Below are 12,439 nucleotides of genomic sequence, written 5' to 3'. Positions count from 1 at the left end.
AGTTGCTGGCGCAAACGTTTATTTTTCTGTAACCATAGGAAAGTTTGTTCTGTACCCTGGGTGGGATTAGACTAATATTTGCAGATAAATTTCTCGTTCAATTCCCATTACAAAACAATTCCCATTGTTACCCCCACCCAGCAGAATCCTTTTGGAAATTTCTCTGAACCCTACACTCAAGCAACAATCTGAACCACGGACTCCCGATCTGACTAAGTAGTCTTCCCAGCCTCAATATACTCTTATACCTGACAATGAACCCAATTGAATCGCTCTTAACCTGTTTGTTAATAGTCCCAGGGTGTGGAGGTAGTCTTCGTCAGTATCTTTTGCAAATTCCTGGCAGACCTGAACTCCCTGCAGGGGGTGAGATGGAGGATCTGGGGTGAGGGATGGTTGGTGGGCAGGGGTGAAGGAGCCCACTTTATGAGGGAAAGATGCAGTTGGTGAGTGGGAGGAAATGGTGAATAGTCCAGATCTGGGAGGTATTGAGCTTTCTCTTATATCCTAGACCAACACTTGAAGCTATAGAGAGATTTGTTACCAGGGCAACTACTTTGATAATACAAGAACTGCTGACAGTCTCACTGGGGTTGCCTTCAGGACTCAATCTGCAAGAATACTTTATATTTACCAGTACCAACAGCCATTTGCAAAGGAATAGGACACGACTCTTTCTTCTCCAAAAACGTTCCTACATTCTGATGTGGGATTTCTGATTTTTAAAAGTTTATTCTCGGGACATGGGTGTTGCTGCATTTACTGCCTATCCCGAACTGTCCTCCCCTCCTTGAGAAGGTGGGGGTGAGCTGCCTTCTTGAACCTCTGCAGTCCATGTGCTGTGGGTAGACCCACAATGCCCCTGAGGGAGGGAATCCCAGGATTCTGACCCAGGAAGGAACGGACGATATATTTCCAAGTCGGGATGGTGAGGGGCTCAGAGGGGAACTTGCAGGGGGTGGTGTTCCCATGTACCTGCTGCCTCTTGTCCTTCTACATGGAAGTGGCCGTGGGTTTGGAAGGTGCTGCCTGAGGGTCTTTGGTGAGTTTCTGCAGTGGGTCTTGTAGCTGGTACACACTGCTGTTACTGAGGGTCGGTGGGGGAGGGAGGGGATGGTACACACTGCAGTTACTGAGGGTCGGTGGGGGGAGGGAGGGGATGGTACACACTGCTGTTACTGAGGGTCGGTGGGGGGAGGGAGGGGATGGTACACACTGCTGTTACTGAGGGTCGGTGGGGGGAGGGAGGGGATGGTACACACTGCTGTTACTGAGCGTCGGTGGGGGAGGGAGGGGATGGTACACACTGCTGTTACTGAGGGTCGGTGGGGGGAGGGAGGGGATGGTACACACTGCTGTTACTGAGGGTCGGTGGGGGGAGGGAGGGGATGGTACACACTGCTGTTACTGAGCGTCGGTGGGGGGCAGGGAGGGGATGGTACACACTGCTGTTACTGAGCGTCAGTGGGGGGAGGGAGGGAGGGGATGGTACACACTGCTGTTACTGAGGGTCGGTGGGGAGGGAGGGGATGGTACACACTGCTGTTACTGAGGGTCGGTGGGGAGGGAGGGGATGGTACACACTGCTGTTACTGAGGGTCGGTGGGGGAGGGAGGGGATGGTACACACTGCTGTTACTGAGCGTCGGTGGGGGAGGGAGGGAGGGGATGGTACACACTGCTGTTACTGAGCGTCGGTGGGGGAGGGAGGGGATGGTACACACTGCTGTTACTGAGCGTCGGTGGGGGGAGGGAGGGGATGGTACACACTGCTGTTACTGAGCGTCAGTGGGGGGATGGAGGGGATGTTTGTGGGTGTGGGGCCAATCCAGCGGGGGCTGCTTTGTCCCTGGATGGTGTCGCGGTTATTGAGTGTTGTTGGAGCTGCCCCCATCCAGGGGCAAGTGGGGAGTATTCCCTCACCCTCCTAAACTGATCCCAGACAGATTGACACTGGTCACCTATTAACAAGGCGATAGAAGAGGAGAGGAGAACAAAGATGGAATTGCATTTCTTTAGCACCTTTCATCACCTTCCAGCATACGATTGAGTGTAGCGGCCAATGGCGTACTTTTGAAATCTAGACACTGCCTTAACATAGGCAACATTGTCATGGAGTTGAGGGGCGCTGTTAGTGTCACTAAGATTCCTCTGGGGCCCAGTCTATTGCTTGGGGGAGTGTGGGTTCAAATCCGATCCTGGAGTTTAAAGGTAATCACATAAAATTCCACAACAGAAATTGCTGGAGAAACCCAGCAGGTCTGTGAAGAGTGAAACAGAGTTAATGTTTCAAGTCCAGGGACCCTTCTTCAGAACTGCTGTTCTCCTCTCTCCACAGATGCTGCCAGATCTGTCGAGTTTCTCCAGCAAGTTCTGTTCTTTGTTTCAGGCCTCCAGCGTCCACAGCTGTTCTTTGCATCGTTACACGAAAATGGTCAGGAATGAAAAATTGTCAGTTCAGTTGTCATTCCCAAAATCTGCCATCCACAGCTGATTTGGGACGACAGATGTCGAGTTCTGGGGCAATTAGGGATGCTGGTCTTGCCAGTGACGCCCACGTACCATTGAAAGATGCTCATCTATGCACAGCAAGCTCCCACAAAGAACAACGCGACAATGACCTGAATGCACCAGACCTGACTGGCCGATGTCATTTGAATAGGAGCCTTTCATGGCTGCAAGGTCTTCTGGGATAGCTCAGGCGCCATTGTATGCTAAGCCATGTTGAGTCCGAGAGCTGAGTGAGGGAAGGGGTGGGGAGGGGATGGGCTGAGCCAAGACAGACCATTCCCACCTCCCAGACCATGCATCATCCCCTGAATGTGGTTTTCACACACCATGAGACGTGTGTGTCATTAGTTCCCCAACCCCATTCTGCACGAGAGGTTAAACATCTTTAAGCTGCCAGTTAGACAGATGCAATCACTGCTTAATTCTACATTTATGTGTTCATATAATACACCGCAGGTAAAACTTTTTAATCTGCTCTTATTTAATAACTCTGCCACGTTTCTAATTTTCAAGTCAGAAGCTCTTTACAGATGAATAGTCCAATTAAACACTTCATGCTATGAAATATCTGGAAGAGGCCAGGTATTTTGCACAAATTGTTCCACCAATCACCAAGTCCACCGTCGAAAGAGCTTCCCTTAAAGGTAGTTAGTATTGTGGAATTGTCACAGTGCAGTGGGAGTGCATTTGATCTCTCGTGCCTGGACTTGTTTGGACTGGTTTACAGCTGTAACAATTCTGTGATGTTTGAGTCCTTCACTGCAGGATAGGTCGAATTAAACAAAAAGCAGTACTCTCCGAAGACAAGAGTCTTCTCCCATCTCTGTCATTTACTCTAATTAAACTGGGTCCCCAAAACATTGAACAGGAGCTTTCCATTCGACCCACTCTGATCACAGTAAGTGACAGTACGGGGTTAGATACAGAGTAAAGCTCCCTCTACACTGCTCCCCCCCTATCAAATACTCCCAAAACAGGAACAGCATGGGGTTAGATACAGAGTAAAGCTCCCTCTACACTGTCCCCCCATCAAACACTCCCAAAACAGGAACAGCATGGGGTTAGATACAGAGTAAAGCTCCCTCTACACTGTCCCCCCATCAAACACTCCCAAAACAGGAACAGCATGGGGTTAGATACAGAGTAAAACTCCCTCTACACTGATCCCCATCAAATACTCACAGTATAGGGACAGCACGGGGTTAGATACAGAGTAAAGCTCCCTCTACACTGTCCCCCATCAAACACTGCCCAGACAGAGACAGCACGGGGTTAGATACAGAGTAAAGCTCCCTCTACACTGACCCCCATCAAACACTCCCAGGACAGGCACAGCACGGGGTTAGATAAAGAGTAAAGCTCTCTCTACACTGACCCCCATCAAACACTCACAGTACAGGGACAGCACAGGGTTAGATACAGAGTAAAGCTCCCTCTACACTGACCCCCATCAAACACTCCTAGGACAGGGACAGCACGGGGTTAGATACAGAGTATAGCTCCCTCCCCCAACCGATAGGGAAAGGGATGTGAAATGGGGTTGAGTGAATTGGTTCTTTAGAGTGCTAGCACGGACCTAAAGGGCCGAATGGGCCCACAGCATCTGAACCATTTGATTCTCTGACAGTGCAGCTCCGTTATTGCCTGGCAAGGTGACACTGTGTAATGGGTCTCTCTCTCTCTCTTGCAGTTCCCCCCGTGGTCAAAGTTCAAACTCCGTCCGTCCACTTGAGAGAGGGTGATGACCTGACGTTGACGTGCCTGGTTACAGGGAACCCACAGTAAGTGTGACTCTGATCTGCCTCCACGCTCAGTAACAGTGAGACAGCCCAGCCGATATGAGCTCCGCTGAGACGGTTTGAGACTCTCTGATGTGTGTCAGTGCTGTATCCTCCATAAACTGGGCAGCGCTGGCTGAACAACTCTGAGTGTGCCAGTGGTTACCCTGACAACCAATGTAAAATGATCCATCGTGCTAGTATCAAGACTCGTTTCAGTTTGCGAAAAGTGACTTCCATTTATGCCCGATCCCTGTATCCTCTCTAAACAGGGGGAATATGGCCTACACATTGGTCAGGAATTACCCAGCATCTCAGGGAGTCTATACTTCACCAATGCCTTTCTCCATGGCAACCACTCGAGAGCAGTCACCCAATTAGAACCCTTTTCTCCCCCAGTATAAATGATTGTGAACGTCAGAAATTTGGCATTCTTGCATTTTGTCCTGATGGTTGCAGAACAAAGTCTTGGACACCGTGTCCCTCTTTTCAGAAACAGCATGTTCAGAAATTGCTGCTATCACAGATGGGAGGATGCTGTGCTCACTCTCTGTTTGCAACCCTCAACGGGAAATCTCCAGCACTCAAACGATGGTCACTCAGCCCATCGTTCTCTCCTGTGGCTGTCTCTCTGAATTGTGAATCACTTGTTCCCACTACAGGTTGTGGGAGTGAGTCCCAAATTCCCCCCAACTCCCTGTGGGAGCAGGTCCCGCATTTCCTGACAATACATTTCTCTTGAATTCCCCAGCCCCACTGGACTTCTAACCGACAAGCACACCCTTACCTTGGTTGCTCACATTTCCCCTTTTTCGCGGCATTTTTATTCACTCATGGCAAGTGGGGGTCACTGGCTGGGCCCAGCAAATATTGTACAACCCTGTCCCTAGTTGCCCCCCCTTGAGAAGGTGGGGGTGAGCTGCCTTCTTGAGCCGCTGCAGTCCATGTGCTGTGGGTAGACCCACAATGCCCCTGAGGGAGGGAATCCCAGGATTCTGACCCAGGAAGGAACGGGAGATATATTTCCAAGTCGGGATGGTGAGTGGAGGGGAACTTGCAGGGGGGTGATGTTCCCATGTATCTGCTGCCCCTTGTCCTTCTCAATGGAAGTGACCATGGGTTTGGAAGGTATTGCCTAAGGGTCTTTGTGAGTTCCTGCAGTGTGTCTTGTAAATGGTACACACTGCTGTTACTGAGCGTCGGTGGGGGAGGGAGGGGATGGTACACACTGCTGTTACTGAGGGTCGGTGGGGGGAAGGAGGGGATGGTACACACTGCTGTTACTGAGCGTTGGTGGGGGCGGGAGGGGATGGTACACACTGCTGTTACTGAGCGTCGGGGGGGGGGAGGGAGGGGATGGTACACACTGCTGTTACTGAGCGTCGGTGGGGGGAGGGAGGGGATGGTACACACTGCTGTTACTGAGCGTTGGTGGGGGGGAGGGAGGGGATGGTACACACTGCTTTTACTGACGGTCGGTGGGGGAGGTAGGGGATGGTACACACTGCTGTTACTGAGCGTTGGTGGGGGGGGAGGGAGGGGATGGTACACACTGCTGTTACTGAGCGTCGGTGGGGGGGGAGGGAGGGGATGGTACACACTGCTGTTACTGAGCGTCGGTGGGCGAGTGAGGGGATGTTTGTGGGTGTAGTGCTAATCCAGCGGAGGCTGCTTTTTCCTGGATGGTGTTGTTGGAGCTGCCCCCATCCAGGGGCAAGTGGGGAGTATTCCCTCACCCTCCAGGCTTGTGCCTTGTTGATGGTGGGACAGGCTTTGGGGGGCAGTCAGTGGGAGAGTTACTCGCTGCAGGATTCCCAGTCTCTGACCTGGTTTCATTGCCACTGTAGTTATATGGCTGGTCAATTTCAGTTTCTGGCCAATGGTAGCCTTCAGAATAGTAGGGGATTCAGTAATAGAAACACCACTGAATGTCAAGGGGCAGTGGTTTGATGCTTCCTTGTTACAGACGGTCATTATCTGACAGTGCCTTGGCCTGATGTTGCTTCCTACTTGTCAGCCCAAACATGGACATTGTCCAGAGATTGCTGCACTTGGACACAGACTGCTCTAGGAACTGCAGTGCCATGAATTATCCATTGTCAGAGGGTCAGTGCTGAGGGAGTGCCGCACTGTCAGAGGGTCAGTACTGAGGGAGCGCCGCACTGTCAGAGGGTCAGTGCTGAGGGAGTGCCGCACTGTCAGAGGGTCAGTGCTGAGGGAGCGCCGCACTGTCGGAGGGTCAGTGCTGAGGGAGTGCCGCACTGTCGGAGGGTCAGTGCTGAGGGAGTGCCGCACTGTCAGAGGGTCAGTGCTGTAGGAGTGCCGCACAGCCGGAGGGTCAGTGCTGAGGGAGGGCCGCACTGTCGGAGGGTCAGTGCTGAGGGAGTGCCGCACAGCCGGAGGGTCAGTGCTGAGGGAGGGCCGCACTGTCGGAGGGTCAGTGCTGAGGGAGTGCCGCACTGTCGGAGGGTCAGTGCTGAGGGAGTGCCGCACTGTCGGAGGGTCAGTGCTGAGGGAGTGCCGCACAGTGGGAGGGTCAGTGCTGTGGGAGTGCCGCACTGTCAGAGAGTCAGTACTGAGGGAGTGCCGCACTGTCAGAGGGTCAGTGCTGAGGGAGTGCTGCACTGTCGGGGGGTCAGTGCTGAGGGAGCGCCGCACTGTCGGAGGGTCAGTGCTGAGGGAGTGCCGCACTGTCGGAGGGTCAGTGCTGAGGGAGTGCCGCACTGTCAGAGGGTCAGTGCTGTAGGAGTGCCGCACAGCCGGAGGGTCAGTGCTGAGGGAGTGCCGCACAGCCGGAGGGTCAGTGCTGAGGGAGTGCCGCACAGCCGGAGGGTCAGTGCTGAGGGAGTGGGCACTGTCGGAGGGTCAGTGCTGAGGGAGTGCTGCACTGTCGGAGGGTCAGTGCTGAGGGAGTGCCGCACTGTCGGAGGGTCAGTGCTGAGGGAGTGCCGCACAGTGGGAGGGTCAGTGCTGAGGGAGCGCCGCACTGTCGGAGAGTCAGTGCTGAGGGAGTGCCACCCTGTCGGAGGGTCAGTGCTGAGGGAGTGCCGCACTGTCGGAGGGTCGGTGCTGAGGGAGTGCCGCACTGTCGGAGGGTCAGTGCTGAGGAGCGCCACACTGTCGGAGGGTCAGTGCTGAGGGAGTGCCGCACTGTCGGAGGGTCAGTGCTGAGGGAGTGCCGCACTGTCAGAGGGTCACTACTGAGGGAGTGCCGCACTGTCGGAGCGTCAGTGCTGAGGGAGTGCCGCACTGCTGGAAGGTCAGTGCTGAGGGAATTCCGCCTGGTTGGAAGAGAGTGCAGAACTTTGCCTGCACGCAATTTCATTGAGGAGCAGAAAATGAGTGCTCTGTCGTGAATCCAGAGTTTGCACCACATCCAGTGTCTGAGATGGGAGGGACGGACTGGGAGAGTGAAATACAGTGCTGTGTGTGACTTCTCTCTGTGCGATCAGCTACTCCTGATGGACTTTGAGCTGAGCTCTTGGAGTTGCTGAGGGGGTCTTGGCTGTTGCCAACGCAACAGAAGGTTAAAGCAATCAAGTGCCAATCCAAGTCAGTGCCACAGACAACATCACCAACAGATGGTGCGGGACATCTGCTTGATGATGGCATCAACCAGCGCCATTGCCATCTGTCCCACCCTTGATGTGGGAGACACTCATTCATCTGTACCATGAACTGTTTGTGATGCAAGCTGCACTGACTCGCCCCAACCCAGGGCCAAATCCCTTCCGTCTGGGTTTAGTTACATGCATTCTGTCTCCAGGAGCCCATGTACAACAAGTCAGATTATAATGTTCCACAACTGAGGCACAGTGAAGAGTGAGAGAGGTTGAACGATCTCTCTACACTGTTCCCCCATCAAACACTCCCAGGGACAGGGGCAGCACGGGGTTAGATACAGAGTAAAGCCGCCTCTACACTGTCCCCCATCAAACATTCCCAGGACAGGGACAGCACGGAGTTAGATACAGAGTAAAGCTCTCTCTACACTGTTCCCCATCAAACACTCCCAGGACAGTGACAGCACAGGGTTAGATACAGAGTAAAGCTCCCTCTACACTGTCCCCCATCAAACACTCCCAGGACAGGGACAGCACAGGGTTAGATACAGAGTAAAGCTCCCTCTACACTGTCCCCCATCAAACATTCCCAGGACAGGGACAGCACGGAGTTAGATACAGAGTAAAGCTCTCTCTACACTGTTCCCCCATCAAACACTCCCAGGACAGGGGCAGCACAGGGTTAGATACAGAGTAAAGCTCTCTCTACACTGTTCCCCCATCAAACACTCCCAGGACAGGGGCAGCACGGGGTTAGATACAGAGTAAAGCTTCCTCTACACTGTCCCCCCATCAAACACTCCCAGGACAGGGACAGCACAGGGTTAGATACAGAGTAAAGCTCTCTCTACACTGTCCCCTCATCAAACACTCCCAGGACAGGGTCAGCACGGGGGTTAGATACAGAGTAAAGCTCCCTGTACACTATTCCCCATCAAACAATCCCAGGACATGGACAGCACGGGGTTAGATACAGAGTAAAGCTCTCTCTACACTGTCCCCCATCAAACACTCCCAGGACAGGGGCAGCACGGGGTTAGATACAGAGTAAAGCTCCCTGTACACTATTCCCCATCAAACACTCCCAGGACAGGGACAGCACGGGGTTAGATACAGAGTAAATCTCCCTCTACACTGTACCCCCATCAAACCCTCCCAGGACAGTGGTTGGTGCCGGGGGAAGAAGGGGTGTTGTTGTGCCTTTGACTAATCCACCCTAACCTACACATCCCTGGGCACTATGGGACAATTTCCCATGGCCAATCCACCCTAACCTACACATCCCTGGGCACTATGGGACAATTTCCCATGGCCAATCCACCCTAACCTACACATCCCTGGGCACTATGGGACAATTTCCCATGGCCAACCCACCCTAACCTACACATCCCTGGGCACTATGGGACAATTTAGCATGGCCAATCCACCCTAACCTGCACATCCCTGGGCACTATGGGACAATTTAGCATGGCTAATCCACCCTAACCTATACATCCCTGGACACTATGGGACAATGTAGCATGGCCAATCCACCCTAACCTGCACATCCCTGGGCACGATGGGACAATTTCCCATGGCCAATCCACCCTAACCTGCACATCCCTGGACACTATGGGACAATTTCCCATGGCCAATCCACCCTAACCTATACATCCCTGGGCACTATGGGACAATTTAGCATGGCCAATCCACCCTAACCTACACATCCCTGGGCACGATGGGACAATTTCCCATGGCCAATCCACCCTAACCTGCACATCCCTGGACACTATGGGACAATTTCCCATGGCCAATCCACCCAAACCTGCACATCCCTGGGCACTATGGGACAATTTAGCATGGCCAATCCACCCTAACCTACACATCCCTGGGCACTATGGGACAATTTCCCATGGTCAATCCACCCTAACCTGCACGTCCCTGGGTACTATGGGACAATTTAGCATGGCCAATCCACCCTAACCTACACATCCCTGGGCACTATGGGACAATTTCCCATGGCCAATCCACCCTAAACTGCACGTCCCTTGGCACTATGGGACAATTTAGCATGGCCAATCCACCCTAACCTGCACATCCCTGGGTACTATGGGACAATTTAGCATGGCCAATCCACCCTAAACTGCACGTCCCTTGGCACTATGGGACAATTTAGCATGGTCAATCCACCCTAACATGCACATCCCTGGACACTATGGGACAATTTCCCATGGTCAATCCACCCTAACGTGCACATCCCTGGGTACTATGGGACAATTTAGCATGACCAATCCACCCTAACCTACTCATCCCTGGACACTATGGGACAATATAGCATGGCTAATCCACCCTAACCTGCACATCCCTGGGCACTATGGGACTGTTTCCCAATGCCAATCCACCCTAACCGACACATCCCTGGGCACTATGGGACAATTTAGCATAGCCAATCCACCCTAACCTGCGCATCCCTGGGCACTGTGCGACAATTTAGAATGGCCAATCCACCCTAACCTACACATCCCTGGGCACGATGGGACAATTTAGCATGGCCAATCCACCCTAACCTACACATCCCTGGGCACTATGGGACAATTTAGCATGGCCAATCCACCCTAACCTACACATCCCTGGTCACTATGGGACAATTTAGCATGGCCAATCCACCCTAACCTACACATCCCTGGTCACTATGGGACAATTTAGCATGGCCAATCCACCCTAACCTGCACATCTTTGGACTGCAGGGGGAAACCGGAGCACCCGGAGGACACCCCCACAGACACGGGGAGAATGTGCAAACTCCACACAGACAGTCGCCCGAGGCGGGAATCGAATCCAGGTCCCTGGCGCCGTGAGGCAGCAGTGCTAACCACTGAGCGTCTGTGCCCTCCGCACTCCCTAAGACATTGGGGGAGGGATATGAGAGGGAGAGTGCTGGGGAGTGTGCAGAGGGAGATTAACCAGGATGCTGCAAGGGCTGGAGGGTTTCAGAGACAGACGAGAGGGCGAGAAAGAGAGAGACAGAAAGAGATTTAAAAGTTTTCGTTTGAGCAGAGTAGACTGAGAGGAGGGAATGACATTTAGGTTTATAAAAGGATGAGGGATAGAGTCAGGAGGAAACTTTTTCCCTTAGTGGAGAGATTGATAACCAGAGACTACAGATTTAAAGGGCAGAAGATTTTGAGGAGATGTGAGGAGAAAACGTTCCCACTGGGAAGTTGATGGGAATATGGCTGTAAGAATGGGAGAGGCAGAAACCCCTCAGAACATCGAGGAAGTATTCAGATGTGCACTTGCGATGCTGAGACTGTGCGGCCGATCGCTGGAGGATGAGATGATAATAGTTAGCTGGTTAGTTTTGACCAGCACAGACACAATGCGCTGAAGGTCTGTGTCGCAGATCTCGATAACACTCCCACCATCCCTGTCATCAATCTGCTGATCCTGTGCTGTAGCTGCCTGGTTTACAAAGTACAACCTTCCCTGAGGTAGACAAAACCGAATCTCACCCAACACCAGTCCAACCGGTTCATTTGGAAGCACTAGCTTTCAGAGAGACGCTCCTTCATCAGGTGATGGTGGACCAGAATGTCAGCACTCCAGGTATGGGGCCCTGAAGATATGCACTCAAGCGTCTTTTCCGCTGTATTCAGATTCACTCACTCAGCCTGGTGAAAGCGCCCCGAGGTCTCTCTACATCCCCCTCACAGCTCACATTGCCACCACATTTTGTCTCACTTGCAAACTTGGAAAGATTACAAAGCCCCTGACTTCCGAAATCTTTGATTTAATCCAGCACTGATCCTGACAGTACTCACAGAAGACAGCGCGCCATTCTGAAAACAGCTCATTTATACCAACTCTCTGGTCAGAGACGCTGCAGATGCTGGAATCCAAAGGAGGCTGGAGAAACACAGAAAGGCAGGCAGCACCAGGAGGGACAGGCAGGAGACTGGAGGAACACAGCAAGGCAGGCAGCACCAGGAGGGACAGGCAGGAGGCTGGAGGAACACAGCAAGGCAGGCAGCATCAGGGGGGACAGGCAGGAGGCTGGAGGAACACAGCAAGGCAGGCAGCACCAGGAGGGACAGGCAGGAGGCTGGAGGAACACAGCAAGGCATGCAGCATCAGGAGGGACAGGCAGGAGGCTGGGAGAACACAGCAAGGCAGGCAGCACCAGGAGGGACAGGCAGGAGGCTGGAGGAACACAGCAAGGCAGACAGCATCAGGGGGGACAGGCAGGAGGCTGGAGGAACACAGCAAGGCAGGCAGCACCAGAAGGGACGGGCAGGAGACTGGAGGAACACAGCAAGGCAGGCAGCACCAGGAGGGACAGGCAGGAGGCTGGAGGAACACAGCAAGGCAGGCAGCACCGGGAGGAACAGGCAGGAGACTGGAGGAACACAGCAAGGCAGACAGCACGAGGAGAGACAGGCAGGAGGCTGGGGGAACACAGCAAGGCATGCAGCATCAGGAGGGACAGGCAGGAGGCTGGAGGAACACAGCAAGGCAGGCAGCACCAGGAGGGACAGGCAGGAGGCTGGAGGAACACAGCAAGGCAGGCAGCACCAGGGGGGACAGGCAGGAGGCTGGAGGAACACAGCAA

The 12,439-nt window shown here is 53.3% G+C and overlaps 1 protein-coding gene across 2 annotated transcripts in view; it reads left to right on the top strand.

The window, feature by feature from the left end:
* Nucleotides 1-12,439, top strand: part of cadm4 (cell adhesion molecule 4) — a 238,940-nt gene that overhangs the window by 191,856 nt on the left and 34,645 nt on the right. For both annotated transcript variants that reach the window (XM_072553562.1, XM_072553563.1), the window contains exon 6: nucleotides 4,201-4,291. In XM_072553562.1, the coding sequence (XP_072409663.1) occupies nucleotides 4,201-4,291 (91 nt within the window). The remainder of the gene's footprint in view (nucleotides 1-4,200; nucleotides 4,292-12,439) is intronic.

The sequence above is a fragment of the Chiloscyllium punctatum genome, chromosome 34 (genome assembly GCF_047496795.1).
Source record: "Chiloscyllium punctatum isolate Juve2018m chromosome 34, sChiPun1.3, whole genome shotgun sequence".
Taxonomy (NCBI): Eukaryota; Metazoa; Chordata; class Chondrichthyes; order Orectolobiformes; family Hemiscylliidae; genus Chiloscyllium; species Chiloscyllium punctatum.
This window is presented reverse-complemented; position numbering and strand designations above follow the sequence as displayed.